Consider the following 26,551-nt stretch of genomic DNA (forward strand, 5'->3'; position numbering starts at 1 on the left):
TTTTACTGCAAGAGTTGGTATCTACAAGGAAGCCTGAGCAGACAGAGACCAACGGAAAAAGATGGATATGTATTTGGATGGAACATTTTGGCTATCAGTAAAGAACATGCACAAATAAAAGGCCAAATTAGACCAAAATAAGCCAAATTAGAAACTTTCACTTCCAGCGGGGAAAGCTTAAATGCACATAAAAACATTTACTACAGACATGAGTTATCTGCATCAAATTAGAAAGTCCTTGCATCCAGAAGGCAGCTATATCGTTGACCCAATTTGACTAAAAGCAGAGGCAATTGGTATGGATAGGGACATTTACCACAGTGGAGGACATCTACATGGGCTAGACATTCCTACTGGAGTTGGGGGTGTACTCATAGATAAGGGATTTCGACTGTAGAAACTCTTAGTACTGGCCAATTTAGTGATAGAGCAGGTCTAGAGTCATGTAAGGTAAATAAGAAACTCACGAGCTGTGCAGTCCCACGTCACTCTGAGAAGATTCCTGTTTGACGCTTGGGGTCACTATGGCGGGATGAGGGATTCCAGTTGTGTGTAAACCGTGGTGGGGCGGCACCATGTGTGGAGGGAATCTGGAGGAGAGAAAGCTGTGTAATTTGTCAGAATAAACATGAATGAAAGGGGGAGGAAAAACATTTCTACAACTCACTTCAACACAATTCCCACACACATTGTTTCCCCATCGCCCTCACTGGACAATAACATATGAAAATGGAATTCAACATGACCAGTAAGATAAAATTATGGCTTCATTATCATATACATACATAAAAATCACTGTTAAAAAACAAGGTGGTATCTGGTTTGGATCTTTGGGGACCATGGGTGTAAGGTTATCATACTCATGGAAGCACCAAGAAACAATAGTAAAATAAACATGACCTTCCTACTTGTAATGTCACAAAAGTTTTGCTTATAGAGTGGTTAAAAAAAATAAAAAAAATTCTGTTCAGCCAATCTTTTGACCTAGACTAGTGGTTCTTAACCACTCGACTGTGGCCTCTCTCAAAGGCCTTTAGCCAGCTGCAGATCTGTTCCCCCCTCTCATAGTGCTCCCAACCATCTATAGTGGCCTACAGTGCTCCCAAATATCTGAGAGCCCTTAGCCTCCGCAGTTCCCCCAACCTTCCACAGTGCCACCCAGCATTTGTATTCCTATATTTTTATTGTGTGAGCATAAACTTTAATCTTCACTGTTGGAAGAATTTACCAGGCACTAGTTTCAAAAAGTTTGAGAACCACTGACCTAGACAGCCCTTGCCAAACATTTAGATAAAAACCTTGTTCCATTGAAACTATGGAGTTTATTTAAACACTTTAAAGTATAACTAAAGCACTGTTGGCCCGTGTGTGGGCGATTTTCTGTACTATTAAAAAACTCAATAAAAACGATTTTGCAAAAAAAGTATAACTAAAGCAAAACATTTTTATTTAGAGCATGGAATGGCTAACAAGGTTGTAAAGTATTTTTTTTTTTATTAAAATAAAAAAGAGATTGCCCTCATAACAAGCTATGTGCTCCTGTGCACACTCCTGAGCCAGGCTGCGTGCATCCATAGACACACATAGTGTGGCTTGGCTCCACCCCCCCCCCCCCCCCCAATGGCTCCTGCAGCTTTCATTAAGCCTGTAAGAGTAGGCAGACAGCAAAAAAAGCTGTAGATGGGCACATCGCTGGATCGATGTAAAACTTGGGTAAGTGTTATGGGGGGGGGGTTCAAAAAAAGTTTTGTCTTTAGAACCACTTTAAGTGTATTTCCAGCTAATATTAGTTTAAAGCATCACACAGGTTTAGCCAGAAGTCATTTGATAGGACTTTAACTTGTTTTTTCATGCCTACAATTAATATATACCTTGCTCTCTTTAGAGGTCATCCATGTATCAGGAAATGTGAATAGCATTCACATCTAAAGACTGCTGAGATAATCTCAGCCAGTTCTGTAGGCCATGCCTAAAGACTGCTCAGATAAGCTCAACTAGTCTTGTAGGCCCCACCTAAAGACTGCTTATATAGGCTCAGCTAGTCTTGTAGACCATGCCTAAAGACTGCTCAGATAAGCCAAGCTAGTCTTGTAGAAATTTTTACTGCTTCCAGTCAAGTCAGTTCTAACTGGTGGACTACCACTGAGAGGAGAGATAGCAAAGCACAATCACTGTGCACCATTAGTAAGCAAGAAGCAAAGGATTTGTGTGTAAAGAGCACAGGCAGCTAACAAAATGTCCATATATATAATGTGGGGTTCCCACCATCCCTGCACCGAGTTCATGGTTCTACACACCTGCTATACCCATTATGAGGCGTTCTAACCATCCCTGCTCTAAATTTCTAGGTCTATATACCTGCTGCACCCATTATGAGGGGTTCCCACCATCCCTGCTATGAACTCCTGGGTCTACACATTTGATGTGTCCATTATTAGGGCTTCTAACCATTCCTTTGCTGAGTTCCTGGGTCTGCACACCCATTGTGCCCATCCCCCCATCCCTGCTGGATTATTTCTTTGTTTTATATTACAAAACATGTAACAGGAAGAGCTGGGACATGCAAAGGGAGCCTGGAACAACCAAAACCTAGAGAAATGGAGCCAGTAATTACAACAGGAAGACCTCATCATTGGAACATCCATGTCATATAAAATAAGAAATCAGGAGCTGACCAAGCCCCACTAGGCTCTAGCTAGATTCAAAATAGAGTGGACTAATCCTTTAACACTTATTGATACCAAATAAAATAAATTAATTAAGATTGATAAGATTTTTGATCTTAAAAGAAAAAATAAATAAATAAAATGGCATTGTAGAATAGAAAAAAAGACTGCATAAAAATTCCAATATTTTCGCGTTTGTAATTTTTTTTAGAAACGTAACCCAAAATCTCTTCAGAATCTTTTTTTTTTAGCTAGATGGATATAAGAAGCATGCCATTCTGCATCACAAAGGTGTCTCGTGTCCCGTAGACAGGCAGTAAACACCCTGAAAGCAGCTCATTAGAGTCCCTGTCCGCTTCTATGGCTCCGAGCCAGAATATAATGATGAGAGTTAACTAAGTTGGGACAACTAATTTTTTTTTTTGTTCTTGCCAGTCTCCGGGGCTTCCGCCTTCTGCGGCCTCATTTTGCGCGCTTGTTGACACGCTTCCATTAAGTGCCTGTCATCCGTCGCCCTTGATTTTATGCACAAGCTGTAGGATGCGTTCCGTTCTGCAGCCGCGTGCCTTTGAATCGCATTGGATTTGTCATTATCCTCTTGCACTTGTAACATTTCATCTATTTCTGCCCGGGAATGCGCCTGGCATGCGCCCACTTTATGGTTAAAACATGATGTGGCTTCCCTTTGAAGGCAGACGGTTTCAGCGTTGCCCTCGTCAGGAGAAGTGCCTTTCACCAATTTAGCATGCTGAGGGCCCCAAGCTCCAACATCTCAATCGAAAGGGGGTCACAGGGTGGCATCGGCGAGTGTCAGAGAGTGCTGCTTAATTGCCAATCTAGGCTTCTCCACGGTGTTTAAAGTATAATGACCCTTCACTTAATTCTGAGAATCCCCGGACCTGGCGCTGGATTGAATGAATATCAAAGACGACGACCGAACAGGGTGCAGGCCTCCGCTTTTCTATAACTGTCATAAGTCTAATGGACCTGTACTTCATGTCAACCCATTATCACAATAATGTATTTAATTTGCTGTATACGCTTTTTAACTAGACACCTTTCATACAGCCAAGTTTGGAAGGAAGCCCAAAAAAAAAAAAAAAAAGAGAGAGAGAGACAAGGATCCCAAGGTGGTTTGGTGCTCGCTAATAAGCATTCGAGAAATCCACCTTCGGCTTTGTTCAGCTCCTTCCATTTGCATTAACCCCTACAAGCACCAATAGGCAGAGGAGCCCCCTGTCACATCTGCCACCGTCATCTGTTGGAATTCGCCTGCCCTTAATGAACGTCGTTAGTGGGAAATGTGGCATCATGGCCATCTGACATGCCAAGCCACACGGGAAGGCTTAAAGTGAACCTATCTTTAGAAAATCACACACAGGCTTGCATTAAACTGGCCATACATGCAGAAGATTTCTCAACAAGCTGAACAAGGGAAATCTATAGACTTCCACATACACATTTAGGAGCAGGACTCTGACTGATGTATTCACAGTTGCACCAGAAAGAGCGCCAAACAAATGATCCAAGTCCGACAATGGTTTATTGGTTTGGTAAACGGGTAAACGGACAAAAGACAGCCAATGTGGTCCAGGGGCACATAGATCTCCTCCAATTAATTGAATAGGGATTCAAAAGTGATACAATCGCCAGGTTTGATTTCTTGTGTAAAAAGTCAGATATGACCAGGATCAATGAATCATTGAGTAACAGGTTAAAGAGAGAACCAAATGAAAAATGCTTAGGAATCCAACACTTTATTCTTCAGCTGGTTACAACAAGCAGGGCAAAGGACATCAAAGCTTTTCATGGGGAACAAAAATGCATCGGATGCCCTTTGCCCTGCTTTTTGTAACCAGTTGAACAATAAAGACTTTTCATTTGGCACTCACTTTGACATATTACACTCAGATTTCTCAACCCTTGAGGGGGTCCCCATCGTTGTGGCGAAATGCCCAATGCAGGCCAATTGGGCTCAAGTAATGAATTTGTCCACATTCTGATAGCCTGTGAAAATCTGTGCTCAGCACCCCTCTATCTCTTGGACCAGTGAATCAGTGAGTCAGCAATCTATTGGTAGAGAATCCATGTCCAGTGCCTCACCCCCACCCAGTGTTGCAATCAGACAGCCAGCATGGCTGATTGGTTGCAATCAATGGTTATTCAACTTTTTTGTGCTTGGCTCCTTCAATTTCTCAATTCTAGGTTTGTCAAGCTGGGTCATGTCACCTAAAATTTCAGTCCATTTAAACGAATCAACTAAAATTCAAGCAATGTATGGCCAACTTTGCTGTGCCATAGAGGGTACTCTAAAGGTCAAACTTGGCTTGTCTTGGCTTTGAGAGTCTTCAAACTCTGATTTTGGTACATGGCACACCCCAAGATATGCTGGAATTGAACATTCTTTGGATATGAAGGGGTACCTTCTGGTGCCCACTGCTACACATTGATTCCAAATTATACATTTAATTTAAAAGTAGAACCCAAATCTACTAACGTGTTTCTCAATCTGAGCACTTCAGCCCAATTACATCATAAGAGAACTGCCCGTTGTATCTTTGAGTGGGATTTTTTTTTTTCCCGGTCCACATGTGTATCGCTGTTACAGGAATGTAGCACTTATAACGTATGTTTTTTAAGATTTTCTGCTTACTTTTTCAGTTCAATCTCATAAACCAGGGGTCTTCAATTTCCAATCAAAGGGCCAGTTTACTGTCCTTTAAACTTTAAGGGGCCATACGGTGGCCAGTGAGAGTACACAATGCCCCATTGTTGGTTTTAATGGAAGGAATGGTGCCCCATCGTTGAGGTCAGTGGGAGGAATAGTGCCCCATCAACGGTGCCAGTGGAAGGAATAATGCCCCATCTTTGGTATGAGTGGAATGAATGGCATCCCATCATTGGTGTCAGGTGAAGGAGTAGTGCCCCAAGGGCTGGATAAAGGCAAGCGAAGAGCCATAGTTTGGAAACCACTGTTCTAAACACAGACGAAAAACCTTTTCTGTAGTTTTCAGTTTTGTCTTTTGCTTGGATCTTTATGGTTTTTTTGAGCATTGTGGAAGCACCTGACCACCTCCTCCCATGATGGCCCTTGTTTAGGCATGGTGACAACACTCTGTCCTTGTCTCTCAATTGTGCTACAGCATTTTCACTCTGTCACACAGGCTTCAGATGGAGGCTACGTGTGTCAATACACATTACGCAGGCAAAGTGTCTACGGTTGTCACCATTAGGAAATTCACCCTGAAAAATGACATGCAGCCATCATTGGCATGCATGTAGACAGGAAGTGACGGCAAATAGGTTGAAGAAAATCCGCATATGGAAAAGCAGTATTTAAAAAAAATAGCAATGGATTCTGATGCACAGAGCAAACTACATATTCAGTTAGGGTTTACATCTATTTTAACTGTGTTGAGCTCCCACTCTGGGAATTGTGTCAGTGTCTGATCGGGCTCCGGTATTATTCATAAGGAAGAATAGAGACCGGGCTCCCATAATCACAGAGCAAGGGATTAGCACAATGCTCAGAGTATGTTATACATATGTTAATAAGATTTAGCCTGTAGCCTCCGATTCTCATTACAATTCGAGACTCCAGCACATCATACAGCACTGTCATTTTAGCTGGCTCAACACCCGGAGATATGGCGGCCTGCCTCGCCTGAGCTGGACGACTTAATTGCACGGAAGAAACTTTACACAAACAACTGAGACTGTTTTTTGAAGCGCTCGTCACACCAGGGCCAGTGCATAGGGCTGCATTGTTCTATGCATGTTGAATACAAGAACATGCTGCAAACCATTGCATACCACAATGCATGTTTAGGAAAAATTCAGGCATGCTGCATTTTTAGGCAGCATAATGCCTTGCAGTAAAATGGTAAAAAAAAAAAGTACCTTGAGCCTTGATTTAGCTTGTACTACAAAAAAAAAAGCATTAAAAACACAGTTCACGTGCATTAAATGCAACACAACACATAAAAGGTGCATGTCAATGTTTTTTAATGCACATTAACACGCACGTGTGATTTGTTTTTTCAATGTTCCTTGCGGTGTGAACACACCAGGTCCAAGACAGCCAGGCAAACAGCTTTTTTAGAAAAGCTAAATAGCCTACTTCATTCTATTTACATAGAAGTCCTTGAGAACAATACACTCTGTATGTGACCAATTGATTTTGTTCAGCAGCACTGTCAATCATGTTCCCTCCCAAAAAAAGCAACTAGAGCAAGGGTAGGTAAACTTTGTCCCTTCAACTGTAGAAGAACTACAAGTCCCAAGTCCCATGAGCCACTGTTGAACTCTGCTAGCCATAAGAATAATTCCCAGAGGCATAGGCATGATGGGACTTGTACTTTTGTAACAGCCAGTGAGCCACAGTTTTCCTACCCCTGAACTAGAGGAAGCATTTTCCCACTGGTGTATGAAACACTATTGAAATATGGAACAGCAAGTAAAAATATGAAAATCACATCTCATGTAGTTTTCAAATAAATGATGCAAAAACAGCCCACAGTGTGCACTGATTCCTCCCCCCATCTGGTGCCACATTTGTGGGGGGGGAGGAGATACCTGTCAAAAATCGCTATTGTGTGGCGAACTATGTAATGTCTCTCTCTCCCCCCCCCACCCCCTGCCTTTTGGGAGACACACAGGTCCCACAAGACAGCAGGGACCATTCAGAAAGCGCAGCGTGACTGGTGCATGTGCAGTAGGAAACAGGCTGTAAAGCTGTAAGGCTTCACTTCCTGTTTTCCTTAGTAATGATGCTGGTGACTGCACCCGGAGTTGAGGGACAGGTCGGCTTCAGGTGCTGACATCACGGGCTCCCAGGACAGGTAAGTGTCCTTATATTAAAAGTCAGCAGCCGCAGTATTTGTAGCTGCTGACTTTTAATTTTTTTTCACCCAAGGGGAACTCCGCATAAATGACATCAAAAACAAAAGGATAAAGCTATTTTCCTTACATGCATAATCTACTGGTGCCCCTAGTGGTCATTCTGCGCTGTTACCTGCAGTGGTCATGCTATTTAGCTTGAAGCTGAAAATTATTTCTTTATTAGTCGAAGCAAAAATGTACTGCTTGCTCTATGGTGAACATGTAGAAGAGGGAAAAATACTACATACTTATAAATAAAACTGATATCTACCTATCAGTGAAGAGTATCACATCCATAGTGGTTGCTCATAAATGTTGGCAAAATAACTGATTTTTGTTCTGTCGCATTCTGCCATGTCTAGCCCCTAAATTTCCACCTCAATTTCAATATGGACCCATTCACACTTGTGCATTGTGGCAATTCTTGTTAACGCATGTTGCCAAAACACATGGCAAAGCACCTCCTCTATTTGTGGCGCAATGCGGTGCCATTATTTGTGAATGGCACGCCAAGGCATTGTACAATAGAGCCCAATGCACCACAATGAACCACAATACATACACTACACCAAAAGTATTGGGACACTTGCCTTTACACGCACATGAAATTTAATGACATCCCAGTCTTAGTCCGTAGGGTTCAATATTGAGTTGGCCCACCATTTGCAGCTATAACAGCTTCAGCTCTTCTGGGAAGGATATCCACAAGGTTCAGGAGTGTGTCTATGGGAATGATTCTTCCAGTAGTGCATTTGAAAGGTCAGGCACTGATGTTGGACAAGAAGGCCTGGCTTGCAGTCTTCTCTCTAATTCATCCCAAAGGTGTTCTATTGGTTTGAGGTCAGGACTCTGTGCAGGCCAGTCATGTTCCTCCACCCCAAACTCACTCATCCACCTCTTTAAGGATCTTGCTTTGTGCACTGGTCCAAATCATTTGGTGGAGGGGGGATTTTGGCGCAGGGCTGTTTTTCAGGGGTTGGTCTTGGCCCTTTAGTTCCAGTGAAGGGAACTCTTAAGGCTTCAGCATACAAAGACATTTTGGACAATTTCACACTCCCAACTTTGTGGGAACAGTTTGGGGATGGCCCCTTCCTGTTCCAACATGACTGAGCACCAGTGCACAAATCAAGGTCCATAAAGACATGGATGAGCGAGTTTGGGGTGGAGGAACTTGACTGGCCTGCACAGAGTCCCAACCCGAATGAATGAATTTGAGCGGAGACTGTAACCCAGGCCTTCTTGTCCAACGTCAGTGCCTGACCTCACAAATGCACTTCTCGAAGAATGGTCAAACATTCCCATAGACACACTCCTAAACCTTGTGGACAGCCATTCCCAGAAAAGTTAAACTGTTATAGCTGCAAAGGGTGGACCAACTCAATATTGAACCCTACGGACTAAGACTGGGATCCTATTAAATTTCACGTGCGTTCAAAGGCAGGTGTCCAAATACTTTTGCCAATATAGTGTATATCATATATCACATAACACATAAAAAGGTTATGTACATTTTTTTATCCATTGTGGGACGTGGCAGCCCATTCATAATCAATGGGCTGCCTTAACACAACACATATTAGCAAAAGCCATAACACGCTTTAATGTGTGCATTAATGCACTGGATGTGTGAATGAGCCCCAGGGAACACCTAGCAAAACAAGGCATAAAGAAAAAAAAGCCAACACCTAAAGGCAAATATATGGTATCATCAGTTTTTTTCTTACTTGTGTCAGAAGTCAGTACAGTATAAAAACAAAACAAAAAAATACGAATATGAATATTTTAGAACAGTGGTCTCTAAATTGTGGCCCTTTACTTGTCTTTATCCAGACCTAGGGGCACTGTTCTTCTCACTAATATGAGACACTATTCTGCCTACTGACACCAACAATGGGGCACCATTTCTTACACTGTAACCAACAATGTGGCACTATTCTTCTCAATAATACTAATGATGGGGCACTTTTCCTTCCTCTAATACTAAATGTGGCAGTTTCTACTTGCACTGATGCCTAGAAAATACCTGTTGGCTACAGTCTGGTCCCCCTAAACTCTGAAGGACAATGAATTGGCCCTTTGTTTAGAAAGTTTGGAGACCCCTGTTTTAGAACCTCTGTTTTATAAACTTCTCTGTATAATTTGTAGGTATACTGTGCATGTACATGGTGGGAAATCACATCAGCTTATCACATAGGCAGGCACTGCTATATCCTTTTCTGTGCTACACAATTGTTGTGCTTTACTGCTCCTCCTCACAATGCAAGTCTATGGGGTTGATTTACTAAAGGCAAAAAGACTGTGCACTCTGCAAGTGCAGTTGCTACAGAGCTTAGTAAATGATGGGAAGCTTCACTTTGCAAACAATACCATATCACATGCAAGAAAAATAACAAAAAATGATTTTTTTCTTGCACATGATTGATCAGCAGAGCTTCTCTTCATTAACTAAGCTCTGGAGCAATTGCCCTTGCAAAGTGCACAGTCTATTTGTCTTTAGTAAATCAACCCCTATGAGTTGGCTGACCCAATGAAAACAATGCACTCCCTGTGTGGCAAATATCTTAACAGCTGTTAAGCAGAAAGACATTGCAGTGAAACACAGATCCCCCTCTAGTAGCAAATTTCCATATATAATACAACAACAAGGGCATGAAAAAACAAGTTTGTAAAATGTAAAAGTCAAAATTAATATTCATAAACAGCAATAATTCAAAGCATGCGCCCACTATACATATAGAATAAATGAATAAGAATTTATAAGAAATAAAAAAAATAATTCAACTTTTTCAGCATTCCATACAAATGAAAATTAAATAACTAATCTGGCAAAAGCCAGGGTTGGGCTATCCACAATATTACATCCATGTTTAATAGAACTTCAACAGAAAATGATGACCCAACAATGACACACTTTGACCAAGAAGAGCCAACTCACCTTGACATGGAAGCATTTACTGTAAGGGCTGTGGGGTACGGGTGTCGGAAGCCCCCTGTTGTAATTGGGTAAACTGGCTGACCTTGCCTTGTAAAAGAAAGAGAAAACAAAGAAAAGAAAAAAAAAGTTAAAATATATTTCAGGAAATAAATAAAATAAAAATCCCAGCATTCTCATTTAATCAAGACAAAATCTTGGGGATTGTACGGTGGAGATCAAAGAAGACAATGTGAGTGCCATAAATCTGGTACGAACGGCTAATTAAATTTTATAACCTCGGCTAATGTCAATATAGGCCCCCCTCTCCCTGAGCTGGAACGAGGTGTTTTGTTGTGATAATTAAAGGCGAAGCCTCGACTGCTTTAATGGAGCCATCACGCTAATTGAGGGGTACGCGTGCAAAGAAAACAATAATGAATGGAAATTTATACCAAAATAAAGTGCGGGCAATCAAAGGACTTCAGCTGTGCCCAGGGTCCCTTTCGCTATTTAGTTCTTGGTGAGAAAACATTATATTAACAGATCTTAATTTGTAGCCTTTTGTCACGTTAATGAGAGCTGACAAGATGTACCGGGGGGGAAAGTCCCCAAATAGGATTGTGGGGAACCGATCGACAGTCACAGCTTGTTACAATAATTAATAATTACAACGACCTGCACTGGGGGAGATATGGAGAGAGAGTCGGTCGTCTCTGAATAAATGATAGTCCCTGAAAACCCAGAAGACGCAAAAGACGGCAGCTCTGCCGGCCTTGTGAACAGGAGATGACTGCTTGTGAAGGTTTTTTTACCTTTCACGTTGGATAAAGTCCCATTTTTGCTAACTAAAGCTGCGGTGAAGGGAAATAGGTCTTGCCTTGGATCCCAAACCCAACTAAGATATTTTTTCCCATTTGAATAGAGCGGGGAAGGCTTCAAACTTCATTCGGGTTTTTGATAGAGGTGTTGGTAGAGTGTTGGACCCAAAGTAGAATGGGATGGGCTTCAAATGCTAATTTTAAAGGCAGTTCTCTATCAACCAGGGCATCCTTGGGGGTCTCAGAAATAGTCTCAAGGAATGTGAAAAGGATGAGAGTGCCACAGATTTAATGAGAGTCCAGCAAACTTCTGTTGAACATGTCAAAAGGTCAGGAAAGAAAGCCAATGAATTTTGGGGATCAAATCATGGCTTAGATTCCTAAGATTAAGCTCTTTCTGGGTGAAATACATCAGTGCGTGGATGATCTAGGTGGACTTCTTGTAATCTTGTTCAGAACAATAAAGTTTTGAATATGTGGTATCACTGGAGTGAAGTTGGCTTTTTTGTTCACTATCAGGGCTTAGTTGCTGATGGTAAATGAGAAGAATACTGGCTATCTCTGACCAGAAACCCAAAGCAGCACTTTTCTAATCTTTCTGCCCATTTACTATGAACATCTAAACCCTAATGAAGGAGAAGTAATGAGCACCCAAAACATGTTGACTTTCTCTATTTTTCATGTACAATAAAGATAATAAAGATTTTGGACTCAGATTAAATTTGTGGCACCCTGTTGGAGTGACTTCTGATTACTTCTAGCAAGAAAACCCTGTTAAGTCAAGTGAAGAAGGATTAGATGCTCTGTTAGCTTTTACTGCAGTTTGTGTTCCCCACTGGGAAACCTTCTACTCATTTTCTGTACTCGTGTTGCAGAAGATGAGAGGAGATCTCCACTAATGCAGGAAGAAGCATTACCTAATTATTTTTTTTTGCAGCATTCTACTGTTGCTTGTCTCTGTAATGGAGACATTTTCCATAAATTCCTAGCATTGTGACACTGCATGCTATTGCATGACAGAATGCCATCGCAACAGGAGGTGAGGGGAAAATCTCCCCAATGGAGTCATGAACTTCAATAAAAACCAGACAGAGGTATAAACCTTTCCACTTAGCCATCAAAGCTTTACAAAAAAGATTTAGCTGGCGATTGTTAGGGAAAAGATGAATTGTCAATGCAAAATAAAAAATAAATAAAAAAATATGCAATACTATGGAATACTTATTTCTCCATGTTTATCCCCTTAAACATGCTGCATGTCTAGAAATATTATTGTGCCAGAAATACAGTGTGCTCTCACCTTCCTCTTTGACATGACATCACAGCTCAGAATTTCTAAGCATGTGGTGTCAGCCCTGCCTACTTAATTTCTGATTGATCACAATGAACACATATCTCTCCTCGTGTCCTGATCTCCATAACCCCTCTTCAACTACCCTCATCTCTATAACCCCCATGTCCATAACCCCTCCTCCTTTCTTCCATCTCCATAACCACATTCATCCTTATCTCAATAACCTCCCCTCATGTAATATCCATAACCCTACCTCATCTCACCCCTATCCTCCTCATCTCCGTAACCCTTCATCTCCTTCTGCCCTCCACAAAATCATTATCACTGTTCATCTCCACAACCCCTCCTCATCTCCTCCCCCAATCCTCATCTCTATAACCACGCCTCATCTTCTTCCCCCTCATCTCAATACCCCTCACCATTGCCATAACCCTGAACCTCCTTCTGCCTTCCTCATCTTCTTACCCCCTATCTCCATAACCCCTCCATTTCCACAACCCTTCCGTATATCCTTTCCCTCTTTCCATTTTCAGCATAAGAAATTATCATCTCACAAGGCTTCTGGCAAAATCAACATCTATTTTTTGCACATGTTGAAAATATATCAATGGTATATTTAACAGACCAGAGGGCAGTAAAATAGGGTTGTTAATTTCTAGGGATTACATACCCTTTAAAGTGAATTTGTGCTATGGTTAGATTACATTTCTCAATAAATCTGCAATGAGAACCTGTCACAATGGGGTTTAATAAACAATTGGAATATTAGGTCTGAAATTGTGTATTAATTTTGGGAGATATATATCCATCCCCTTTGTTAGCAAGACTCTCAGAAGTCAATCTTCTGACCTCCAGCTCAATGCTGTCTCCCAGCTTCTGGGTGTGCATATCTGTATAAATTCAGAGGGATATGTAAGCAGTTATTAGGCTTTTTTCTGATATTGTTATGCACATTCAGAACCTGCGAGAAAAGTCTGACTTTCAGCTACAAAACTCACCTTAATGGAAAGAAACTGAATATTTAGATTGTTGTCTAAGCGTGAACGGTTCTTTTTACGTATACAATTTTACAGTTTCACAACATTACTGTATTGCAAAAGACATTCAAAACAGCTTCACCTACAAATATTTATTACAATTTAACATTAAAGCGACTACTGACAGTCACCAAAAGATATTCACAACAAGCAAATTCTGCAGCATAAAAGCAAATTTTGTGGCAGAACAATTGTGGATCTGACATGGATACATCATAAAACAAAATCAAATTTTTCGTTTTATGAGGGATGATACTCCAAGAAAATCCAAGTCACGCAGTCATAACATAGTGCCAATGATGGAGTCAGAAAAGAGCGATGGAAAGTTCTTGGTACCACCCACTTAATGTGTGACAGCGTAGCTGGTTTTAGGATTTAATGCGGTAAAAGGAATTAAGTAAATCCTGTTGGATGAAATTTTTGTCGGAAAATTTTACCGGCAAGTTGGAAAAGTTGGTCCGTCGGATATTCCGACGGAAATAGTTTGATGGAGACCACACACAGTCGGAATATCCGACAAAATGGTCCGATAGGACACATTCCGTCGGAATCTCCGACCGTGTGTACAAGGGCTAAGGGGAGGGTTTAATTTTCACCACTGTCCTTCCAACCTGGAGATTTCACAGCTTTTGATTCCTCTCTGAAGTAAATTCTCCATACATTCCTAAGGACAATCCACTAGAGCAGTGATTCTCAACCAGGGTTCCTCCAAAGGTTGCTAGGGGTTCCTTCAGCATTGGGAATTTCTGCCTCTCAGATAAGTTCTCACTGACTCCATTGATATTTTTAGCTATCTGTAAGGAGGTAATTCTTCCCAATGACCACAAGTGTAAGGACTATTCTTCCCACTGACCATCACACTATTGTATCATGAGTTGTAGAGTCCTAATTTTTAGCAGGGGTTCCCAGAGACCGGAGAACTATTTTAAGGGGTCCTCTGTGTTGAAAAGGTTGAGAAAGGCCAGCAACTTTTCATGGTTGAAGCCTTAAAGTTGGTGTCACTGCCTTCTAGAAGATGTGCTGTAGGGCTTTGAGGAAAAGGAAGTTCAGAGAAGAAGGAATTTCAACCAAAGTATTGGGCAGGGATTAAAAATTACCCCCGCCATTCAATTATAAAAATAGGGAGTTAGCTTCCTAAAAATTTAAATAATTCTTATAGTTCTGACACAAGATGATTATCTCATCCTGTTTTTTCTTTTTCTTTTTAGTATTTCTCTGAGCAGGAAGACAAAATCAATTTTGGAAATAGAGGGTAAGAGATTCAACCTCATTTACTATCAGTAGAAAAAGTGATGGGAAATCCTGGGTCACACACAAAACCTAATTTTTAGTGGGCAGGGACAAAAAGACTGACACATTTTTAAATGCTCACAGGGCCTGTATCTGGTGACAATAGCCCCCCTATTTCGTATATAGGTTTCAAAGGGACAGGGAGTAAGAGAAAATCTCCCCAATGAGAAATAAACGTGAAATATAGGAACAAACCCGGAGCACCAGACCAACTGGTAGAAGAGCCCATGTCACATTAATAATGAATCATATGATCACATAAAACAACCAACATGTTTTGGGGGCCAGCAGACTCCTCTTTCATTGGGACTACAAAATAAATATAAAAATTCTGAATATCCATATACATATAGGATGTATATGAATAACTAGGAACAATTACTGATTAAAAAATGCATAATTTAAAGGAAAGATAAAAGAAAAATATAATATTAAAAGTCATGATAATTGTTTTTTAAAATATTTATTTAATTTATTATCTTTATCATGCATCTTAAGTGATGTATTCTTCAAGTAATAGTTGGTCTTATTTATGTGTATAAATGTATGTGGAGAGTAATTACTATAGTAACATCAGTCTCTTTAAATCAAGAGGCAGAGATCTGCCTATTAGGACTAGTAGGGAATAATATCACCCCTATAGGAAGGAGAATACAGGTGGGTCTGTTGCACATTTTTATGCTAGAAAGACAATAGTGCTGAATTGGAAGAAGGCACAGTGGAAAAATTTAGTAAACAGTAATCTACCACTATATAGGGAAACATATTGGAGTAGAGGACATGGAGAGAAATATGAGAGAGTATGGGCAAGTTGGATAGAAAATTCCATAACGGCATCAGGATAAAACAGTATGGAGATAGGGCAAGCCACACCAAAAGGAGGAGAAAAAAAAGGAGTAAGAGGGATATGAATGTATAAATGTATATGTACAATTTTATAGTATTTGAGGACATGACTATGAATGGATTTTATGGAAGCTCATAAGAGAGCGATTCATGTAAATGGTGAAATGTATAATGGATATGTAAAAAACTAATAAAGAGATATTAAGTTGTATTTTGTAGTTCTGATGAAAGAGGAGTCTGCTAGACCTCGAAACACAATGGCTTTTTATGTGATCATTTGAGGAAACATAAAGGTCATGTAGACACTTTTATCATTAGGTTTGGTGCACCTGTTGTGTTTCTACATTTTAAGTCAGTACAAACTGAAGGGGAACCTTGCTTTCCAAGGGCAATCAGTGAATATTTCTGCTTTGTTTTATTGAATGAACAAATCTTGACTTTCCAATGCCCCTTGGATATGGATTTTTTTTAGATATAAGAACCTTAGAGTACAGTTTTCCCAACTCTATCCAAAACTATGCAAAAATTTTGGATTTCGGTAGTCTTTAACTTCCTTTATTACTCAATTCCTACTTTTTCTCCTCACAGTTCTTATTTAATTTGTATTTTACTTCTATTTTCTTTCCTCCAAATTCTACCTCCAACAGGAACTGAAAACCTCAGATGGTGCAACAGAAGACAGATACAGAATTTATAATTTGTGAATCTACTGCAAACTATTTTTGGGATGTTCAATTGATATTTAAACCCCGTGTAAACCATGCACACTGGACTTTTCTTTAGATTTTATTACGATTAAACCAAAATTGCAACAATTACAGATTATAAAAAAACTCTGGAACTGCTTACTGTGGTACTAACCATCCTAGCGGATGGGGGATCTGCCCTACAGTGCCGGGAGATAGAGGGTAATAGGGAGATATATCCGGAGGGTGTGGAGGCCTTGGGATTCCTAGGAATACAGACAAAAACATCATGTTAAAAGACGCTAAATGCTTAATCGGAAACACTGCAGGTATTTTAAAAGAAGTTTTTTTTAAATCTTGGCAAAATGCATCATTACACTTTTTTAAAATATATTTACATGTTGTTACAGTGCCTACTGAAGTCCTGCTGCTGTACAAAGAATCATTCATATAAGCCTCTGCCCCCAATGGAACATACAATCCAATTTCCCCGCCATAGTCATTTGGACTCACAAACAAGCTCTGGTAGGTAGGCTCCTGGCAAGAGGGGCAGAAGCCAACGCTCAATGCTTTGAATCAACACATACTAGGAATGAAAACCACTTACAGCGTCCAATCAAATAAAGGAAGCTAAAACCCAATCCCAAATAAAATAATATAATAAAAATAATAAAATAAGATAAAAAAATAGAATGATATAATAAAATGATAATGAATGATACTAAATACTAAAATAAAAAAATAATACAATAAAATAAATAATAAAATAAGATAAAAATCAATCAATATCTTTTCATTTGATGCCATTTTTCTGCCCCCAGGTATTAGAAATAAGGCCCACATAATTTATAAGAGAAAGCAAAACTTCTGGAAACCCACAATAATGCACAAAAAATTATGAATATGAATGGAGGCCCTTGGGACACTGGACCCAGTTATTGCAAAATGAAAGCATCCCAGCACTTTAACTCATGAATTATGCTGTATCTTAGCAAAAATGAAAGTTTCCTCTACAAAATTAATTCGTTTTTTTTTTTTACTTTCATAAATGCTCCTAGATTCCATGAAATGACACATAAATCTCCCATGCAAATCCAGAAGTCAACAGACTCATACAAGTTGTTCTTGGTGATTGTGGTTCTTGTAGTTTAGCTACAATAAATATATGACCTGTGAATACCCCAGGTTTAGCTTGCAGGAAAAAAACAACAATTAGCATTGTTCAGTCAATTCCTCACCTTCATTTCATGGACACATTTAAGTGGAATATGTTTTTTAAGCCTTACAAGGGTTCCTTTTAGGGTTGTCTGTGTTTGTCAAGATATCTATGAAAATTATTACTCATCTTTCATCAATATTTCTTATTTGGCTTATTTTAAATCCTTTGTAACCCTTTGCACAATTCTACCTATGAAAATAAGTAGCTCAGTCTCTTCTCCAGAAAACTGCACTCAACATTTTGGACAATCTCTGTGTATGGTACAGGCTTCAATTGTGCACCATAAGGAAACTCTACATGGCTCTTTTTCATTCTGGCCCATGGAGATCTATTTGTAACCCATGTGATTCCCTTCCTGTGTTCGCACTAGGCAAGTTTTCTGGATTAAGGTCTTGGCAACGTTCTCCATACTATGATGTAATAGTTCCCTAGTCATAACGCGGAATAGCGGATTTAAGAGGGAGACAGATGACAGCAGCATCAATAAATGATGAAGATGAACCCAAAGTACAGGTGCAGCCGATGAACCCAGGTAAAGAGCTTATTTAGAACTTCAGATTTAGGAAGCAGACTAATGAAGGAAAAGTATTCAGTATTACAGGTCCTTCAAGAAACTCAACACCATAAATTAAACTGTTAGGCTGGCCACAGAAAGCCCTGATAAGTACAAGTATAATTACAATGATATTTTCATTAATTTGACTTTTCTCTCCTGGTTTAAAACAACATTTTGTAGTTTTAGCCAAGCTGCTTTTCGTAAACGAGAAGCACATTAAAATCTCAGAGTCTGTTTTAAATTTGTTTTTCCAACTTTTATGCAATTACCAGCAAAAAAGCAAGTAGAAAAATCAGTAATTTAAATGAGAATAAGATTATGAAGGTTTTTTTTTATATATAATGCTTTGCCACTATTTTACAATTTTGCAAGTCTCTTTTCCAATTTTGCTCTAAAGGTGGGGAAATGGACATTTGCAAAAGATGTACAAAAAACAATCAGTAACCAAAAACAGAATACAATCCATTATGGAATATATTCTGGAAAAAAGAAGGATACTTGTAATTTCTGGGGCGGGTCAAGGTCAGAGTACCGTATGGGTGTCACCATGGAAAATCTCAGAGAATTTGTTCAAATACAGATCTCTCACCCTACAGGACATATCTGCATATCTACTGTATTATAGTGAAGTCTCAGATACTTGATAGAGAGTATATTCTATGCAGTAAGTTCTGGGAGCGTTAAATCATTTCATATGAGTGAGGATGCTATCCCAGAACCCTCTGCTGTCTGAAATGACAGATGGTAATAATGGTGCTGGGGGTGAAGCCACAATCAGCCCACAATGTACACTAAACCAATGTAATGACCTTCTGAAACAAACACATTGGCAGGCATAATGTACCCTAGAGCTGCACAATTAATCATTAAAAAATCGTGATTTCGATTCACCCCCTCTGACATCTCTCCTGCTGAGTTTGTCAATTCTTTCATATAAACAAATGGAGAGACTATCTGCTCACTCAGCTGTCAAAAGAAAGCATCTGGGCAGTCTGCCAAGTTTAGAACTTAAAACATTGTAACTAATGCTTCCTTCTTAGATCAAAGGGATAGAACTTCTGTGTAAACAAATGATATGGGCAATATGCCAAATTTTCAACAATGTGTAAATGCAGGAAGTTTAACTTAAAGTCTAAATCTTTTTCTGACACTTCTTTCTTAAGTTAAAATCAATATTTTTTGCTGGGAAATTACTTGGAACCCCCAAACATATATATATATATATATATATATATATATATATATATATATATATACATAATTTTTTTTTAGCAGAGACCCTAAGGAATAAAATGGCAATTGCTGCAATATTTTATGTCACACTGTATTTGCCTAGCGGTCTTTCAAATGCAATTTTTTGGGAAAAATAAATGTCAATGAATAAAAAAAAAAAAACGAAACAGTAAAGTTAGCCCACTTTTTTTGTTTTAATGTGAAAGATGATGTTACACTGCGAGAATCATGAGAGAATCGTGACCTATCTTCTAAGCAAAACAATTGTGATTCTCATTTTAGCTAGAATCGTGCAGCTCTAATGTAAACTTATCTCTATGGATAGTGTATAAACCAGCACTTTATAACACCAGTGCCATTGATTATCAAATTTGGACTCCAGTATATCCAGGAGACCCCTAAATCCAAAGTATGCACAATATGCAAATACTGACCTTTAAGTCAGAGCTCAGGCATACCCCCAAAGCATCCCAAAATGCAATGAAGGTGTCCCTCACTGGGTCATTGTAAAATATAGAGAGGCATGGCAGAGTTTCTGTTAATATGGTGTTTGCATGTTTTTTCAAAACAGGGGGGGGGGGGGGGGGTGAGTTCCTGAAGCAGGCTAACACCCCAATTTAACACACTCTGTGGCTCTGGCATTTGGCCACAAGATGATGCCAAGTATAGAAATTTGCTATTGTAGTTATTACCGACTAGTGGCCAGTGCAGTGTTTTAAATTTTAAATAACTGAAATTTGACGAGCACACAAACTAGCCTAATAAAAAGTTTTTTGCCCCATTCGCACAGAACAAATGTACATGTTATAAGATCTTTTTATAAACAGACCCCATGGTGTTACATTGTTACGCATTCAATAAAGGTTACATTTCTAGCCAAAAGCAAAGAGATATCTTGAACAGACGTACCTGTTTTGGGGTCCACGTCTCCCTGTAAGTGTGGAGGGGGATTTCCGGGTGTAAAGTGCTCATTGCTGTAGGTGATAAGCGGTGTGAGTGGGTGGACATGGTGGGGATGTTGAACTACTGGAACTTTATTAGACTGTGGAGACACAAACACAAGAATTTTCATGAGAGCCAGCTTTGCAGTATGAGTTTGTGCACGTCAGATGAAGCAACTTTATCAATTCTAATAATCCACAGACACAGCATGAAATGGAGTAAACTCTGCTACTTGGTGTCATTACACATGATATAGGCAGCTAATTATACCAACTTCAAATATTTTTTACTTCCGCCCCAATTTTCCATAAAGCCTTCAAATTTTCAGCAGTATAATAATCACATTGACATAGTAGTGTAGAGTCTGGAGGTACTCATTTCTCTGGTCAGCTACATTTTTAGCACCAACCGGTTTACTGGATAGCGTTAAATATCATTGTTTAACTAAACCTGTGGCTTCATGCAGCATAGCAGGGTGGAGAGGCCATGTGTAGACTCCAAGTTGCTCTGTGTGGAGCCTGCATGGGACTAAGGACTCTCTGTCCATCGCTTGACAGCACTGGGGCAACTGATCACTTAGGCATCCAGCAAAGCATTGTGGGAGGTAGGGGTAGGGGAGTGAGTCATATGCTTCTGTATTCTCTAGGAGGCCAAACAGAGCAGGAGAGGATAGCAGCAAAGGTGAGTATTTACAAGAAACATGGGCCTGTAAGTGAACCTGTTGCTTTGCCCTTCACGGGTGGTAGCCACTCCAAAGCGCAACTCCAGACAATTTTTTTTTTTTGGGATAGAGTACGTAAGGGCTAGAACCTCTGTTGGGCTTTATTACAATCAGGGTCTCCATTAAGGAGATTTTCCCTTATTATATATATTGGTGATCACACAGGAAGGAGACTCTACCTTACAAAAACTGAGAGAAAATCTATTCCTCTCCTGCCCTGTCAAACAAAAGGGTTTCCACCATAAATTGACAAAATCCATATTTTTTATTATTGTTTAGATATTTGACTCATTTCAACGCACTGAAAAAACTACTTAAATAAAACAAGATTCTAACATTTAAAAGCCCAACTCCAGCCGAAACTGTTTTGTTTAGCTTCTGACTGAATGGAAACAGGTAAAAACTTCTACCAGGGTTTTACTGACACCAGGGTCAGAAAAGAGGAAAAGGGGAACCAGAACAGGAAGACAAAAACATCAATACATTCCTGTTTACAAGGTAGTGGAGCGCAACTCCAATTATAAAGTCCAGAATAATAAATTATTTGAATTCACTTGCAGAAGCCAACATGTTTCGGGGGTAAAGGTTCCCCTTCTTAGCCCTTGTACACACGGTCGGACATTCCGACGGAAGGTGTCCGATCGGACCGTGTTGTCGGATAATCCGACTGTGTGTTGTCTCCATCGGACTGTTTCTTTTGGAGTATCGACGGACCAAGTTTTACAACTTGTCTATACAATTTTCCGACAACATAATCCGATCGGACTTTGTCCGATCATGTGTAGAGAATTCCGATCGGACAAAGTGTTACGCATGCTCAGATCAAATTCCTAAACCAAAGCTGTTGGCTACTAGCCTGAAAGTAGTCCCGTCCTAACGTCCTAACGAAATAACGCCATTACGTTAAGTACGATCAGATTTTCTGACAACTTTGTCTGACTGTGTGTATGCAACAGTTTCGGACAAAATCCGTCGGACAAAATCCGACGGATTTGGTTGTCAGAATGTCCGACCGTGTGTACAAGGGCTTAAGGGTTGAAGAGAAGCAAATTACTTACATCTGAGATGGACTTGGGCATCAAAGACATGCATTCTAAATTTTAAAAATGGGGTTGTTTACTGGCAAATACACTGTGCACTTTGCAAAGAGCAGCTGCGCCAGAGCTTAGTAAATGAGCAGAAGCTCAGCTGACTTTCATCATCCAATCATGTGCAAGCAAATTCCTTATTTTTTTTATTTTCCTTGCATGTTTTTTGGTATTCATTGCAAAGTTAAGCTTTACTCCATTTACTAAACTCTGGAGCAACAGCACTTGCAGAGTCCATTTAGTAAATCAACCCCTATGTTTCATTTGAGATGACTATCTAATGCAACATTGTTTAAAACTGGCCATACACCAGTAGTTTCTTTTGAAGTATTTTTGGGAACATTCATTTGATATTATAATAATTAGTGGAGTCAAAATGACATCCAGATTGGACCATAGTGACAAGAAAACTGTTTCTCAGTTAAACAAAATTATAACTATGCATGTGGCTTTCATTGGGGAAGAATTGTACCAAAATATATTTAAGATGTCTAGGAGTCCATTAAGATAGCTTCTATAAGAACCACTACAGAAGTCCAAGAAAAAACTGGCTACAGCAAACTCCAATATAAAAACTATGATTATATAGAACAGATTCATATTATTGTTATGGCCAGGAGCACTGAATCAATGAAAACCTGAAAGGGGTTATACGTCACTAGAATTAATAAAGAGCTTGAATCTCCCCAATGGGGACACAACAAGCTATACAAACTTGACAAAAGTCTTAAGCTTTGTCTGCAATAGCTAAGAAATAGTTTTGACTTGGGTACAATGCAAACCTATTCTAATTTATAGTAGTACAGATATACCAACAAATTCCCCAAGAGTAGCTTACCCCAAACAGAGAAAAATGCAGAAACTCGATCAATGTAAAGCCAGCAATTGAGATACATGTGGGAGGGGAAATTTCTTACATAAACCTTCCCGGTATTTTATAGCATTGTTCTTGGCATGAAATCCTCCAGCATGTATGATGGCAAGTCAGAGAATGACAATATACACTAACATGTAACAGCAGTCCTTAGCATTTACAAGCAGAGATTCCATGTTAAAGAGTTGCTAAAGTCAAACCTTTAGTTCAGGATAGAGTGTGGAAGGGAGTGGAAGGGTTTGGGTCCTCGTTGTGTATTTATTTCTCTCTGTCTCTCCAATGGAGAGCTATTTGTCCTGGTGACTAGTATTGCCTAGACCAGAAATGATGGTAAATCCAAAATTTTACAGATGTCACCAGAAAAGGAATATAGTGGAAATCTTTCAATGGAGACACCTATTCTCGTGACAACAGTTTAAGAGGAGAATTCCACTGACTTTGGAGAGCCTTCTTTTCACCTCCTGGTTTGTCTCCAAGACAGGAAGTAAAGAGACGTCTCCCCAAAGTAAGATAGACACTAAAAAACACACGGCTTTTATCTATTCAGTACTTGATCCTTCTAAGTTTTGGCCTTGGATATACTTTAAGGAAACCTGTAGTCTCCAAAACCCCAGATGCCCACATTCTGGAAATCCTGACTTTCAAAATGCTGTCACTCTCACAATATCCTATATTGCAATATTATACTCTTCTTTATGTCTTATAGACTATCATTTACAACAAACGGTTATACTTCAAACGTTTTATTGACCATTTTTATGATTTGTTATATTATCTACAATTATATAATTTTACCGTTATTAACTCGCTACATTTTACTTCTACTTTCCATTAAGATAATATTCATTTTATGTTGTGGTTATGTTATTTAGTATATACACTATGATTATGATATGGAACGTTGCATACTAAATAGTATAGTATATTAGATTGTAAATGCTAAGGAGTAGTTATGGTTTAGGAAAAAAAATTAACTGTACTCAGCTTCGATTTGTGCAAAGTCATTAACTCAAAACTAGTGCTAGCCCTGTGAGTCTCAAAGTGCCTGATTCAACCACAGCCTTTTCACACTTTTTTTATTTCTTATTCTTTAGATAAATCTCCCATAAGCAACAGGTTACTTTAACAAAATTTAAGGCTATACTAAATATACCGGTAGTCATTGAAAATATAAAATAATAATGAAGACAACATCAATTCATCATTTCGTAATTATAAATCAGTCTACCCACAAGTAATATTTTTGGACAAAGCTTGGTGGGCGGAGTTAGCCACTGATTTCATATATGTCTTGGATGCTCCAAAAGCGAGACATTTCTGATATAATTCCAGGCTCTGGTCCTGCGCAGCTTGAAGTTTGGTGTGTCCCTACACTTGCGTGTTTTGACTCCTCCTCTATAAAATAAATGAATAATCCAGCAGGGATGGTGGGAGCCCTTATAATTGAAACAGGAGGTGTATAGACCAAAGATGCATTACAGAGATGGTGGGAACCCCTCATAATGAGCACAGCCCCTAGAACTAAGTACAGGGATGGTGGGAGCTCCTCATAATAGGCACAGCAGGAGTACGGACCTGGGAACTCACTGTAGGGATGGTCAGAACCCCTCATAATGAGAGCAGCAGGTGTGCAGATCTAAAAAATCAGCACAGGGAAGGTGGGAACCCCTTATCATGGACTAAGCAGGTGTGCAGACCTGGAAATGTAGTGCAGGGATGGTGGGAATCTCTCATAATGGGAACTTGGGGTGTGCACACCTGAGAGAACTAAACATGAGGATCTTACCAATAGACTCTTAAAGAGGTAGAAGAACTGTCAGCATGTTTAATTCTCCAGCATCCACCAAACACCAAAATATAATCAAAGGAAACATTCAGACAACTGCAGGAATCCCTAATTATAATTTTGCTATAAATAAGCCATACACCTTGCAATTGACATTGATGTGGAAAAGCCATTGTGCTGAGGTTGGCATCTCCCACCCGTTAGCCCCTTCCTCCCCAGAGAGGCCGGCTCCTCTCCCCTCCCAGCAATTTTCTGCTGCCGTGGCATAAATGTAATCCATGCTGAGGTACAGGCCCGGCCAACACCCCTCTGACTCCGCACGATTCACACCCCTTTGTGATGTAAGTCAGCCCAGCGGGGCGCCTCGCCTTTCATAGCGTCCAAGGCCCCCTGACAGAGCCCGCGGATTTGTTAACGCGCACTGTATCTAGCTCTAGAAGCCAGCGGCTCCCCCTTTATCCACAAAGGAAGTGAAGACCTTCTGCGTGCATTAAATGACACGGAGAAGGTCTCATTTTTTTTCTGCTATTCAGTCCGAAAACGCTTTTATCACAAGCGAGCACCAGACAGGCCTACAAACTACAAGGCTCTCGGCAGCCAACCTTCACACAAACACCATGGCCGGGAAGGCGTCTTTCGAGGCAGGCCGCAAACCCTTGCTTAAAATCCATATTCCCCAAGGTGGAAATAAACTCCACTCGTACAAGGAAGAACATTTAACCAGATTAGGTGGCCGAGCAGATAAAGAGGCACTTGTACAAATGGATGAACGGATTACAGGCCAGATATTGCCTCATTTCCATAAGCAGCTTGTATTAATGCCAAGGGAGTCAGAGCCTTGACAAGAGTTAAATAGCTGAACATCGTGTTTCCTCTCGCTCTTTCCTACAATCAACACAAAGTCATCTGTCCATTAAAACATCCAGAATCGCGTTTTAATACCAGGCCTTCGACCTTCAGCCAAATCTCACAAGCCAAATTGTCAATCCGTCCACTTAATAAATGCAACTCCATAGAATGTAGAGTATATTTAATCCCTATTAAGTTTTTCCTGGCTGCAATTGCTTATTTCAAATGCAATATTTACTTCCAATGTCCCCAAACTTTCCTTTGGCTTCAATTGGATTAAATGATGTCATGTTAATATAATTTTTCAATATCTTGGATTAAATATTGTAACATTTTTAATTAAAAAAAACAATTGAGTGCTGAAACAAAATTAAGCAAAATCATTAATCTCTCACATAACATGTTAATGTAATAGTAAAACTGTCAAAAACTGTCATTAAAATAATCCCTGGAGATCCTGCCATGAAGGTTCTTGTTCACTTCCTGTTAAAGGGAGACATCGCTTTTGTCCTATCTCCCAAATGTGCTGGTGCATTGTCACCCTTTTACATGGGTTTCCAATGGAGACTACAAGTGTTTCAAAACACATTACTTGGGCATGGTCCACTGTTTTCACAATCAGGAATTTCGCCCTGAGAAATGAATTCCACACATGTTAAGATCTGATGTTCATATCAACAGAGTGCCCACTAGATTAAATCCTCTCTTCAAGAGATCTTGTAAGATTGTACTAGATCATATCTCAAATATATCCATGGAAGCAGAGGTAAGCAGGAGTTATGGTCAGACTCTGAAAATTGTATAATGATATAATATCTTCCTTTAGTTATCACAAAACTGAGAAGTTGGTG

The 26,551-nt window shown here is 39.7% G+C and overlaps 1 protein-coding gene across 32 annotated transcripts in view; it reads right to left on the reverse strand.

Annotated features, from left to right (window-relative positions):
• The window catches only part of TCF7L2 (transcription factor 7 like 2), a 278,489-nt gene that overhangs the window by 24,613 nt on the left and 227,325 nt on the right, over window positions 1-26,551 (reverse strand). For 19 of the 32 annotated variants that reach the window (XM_077455009.1, XM_077455011.1, XM_077455008.1 and 16 more), the window contains 4 exons: window positions 20,350-20,482; window positions 16,596-16,698; window positions 10,483-10,569; window positions 468-605 (listed from right to left, as the gene is read on the reverse strand). In XM_077455009.1, coding sequence (XP_077311135.1) covers window positions 468-605; window positions 10,483-10,569; window positions 16,596-16,698; window positions 20,350-20,482 — 461 coding nt within the window. The remainder of the gene's footprint in view (window positions 1-467; window positions 606-10,482; window positions 10,570-16,595; window positions 16,699-20,349; window positions 20,483-26,551) is intronic. The other 13 variants (XM_077455003.1, XM_077455018.1, XM_077455017.1 and 10 more) reach the window with 3 other exon arrangements.

Source organism: Lithobates pipiens, unplaced genomic scaffold, assembly GCF_037356315.1.
Source record: "Lithobates pipiens isolate NorthernLeopardFrog02 unplaced genomic scaffold, aLitPip1_a1.2 Scaffold_25, whole genome shotgun sequence".
NCBI classification, from domain to species: domain Eukaryota; kingdom Metazoa; phylum Chordata; class Amphibia; order Anura; family Ranidae; genus Lithobates; species Lithobates pipiens.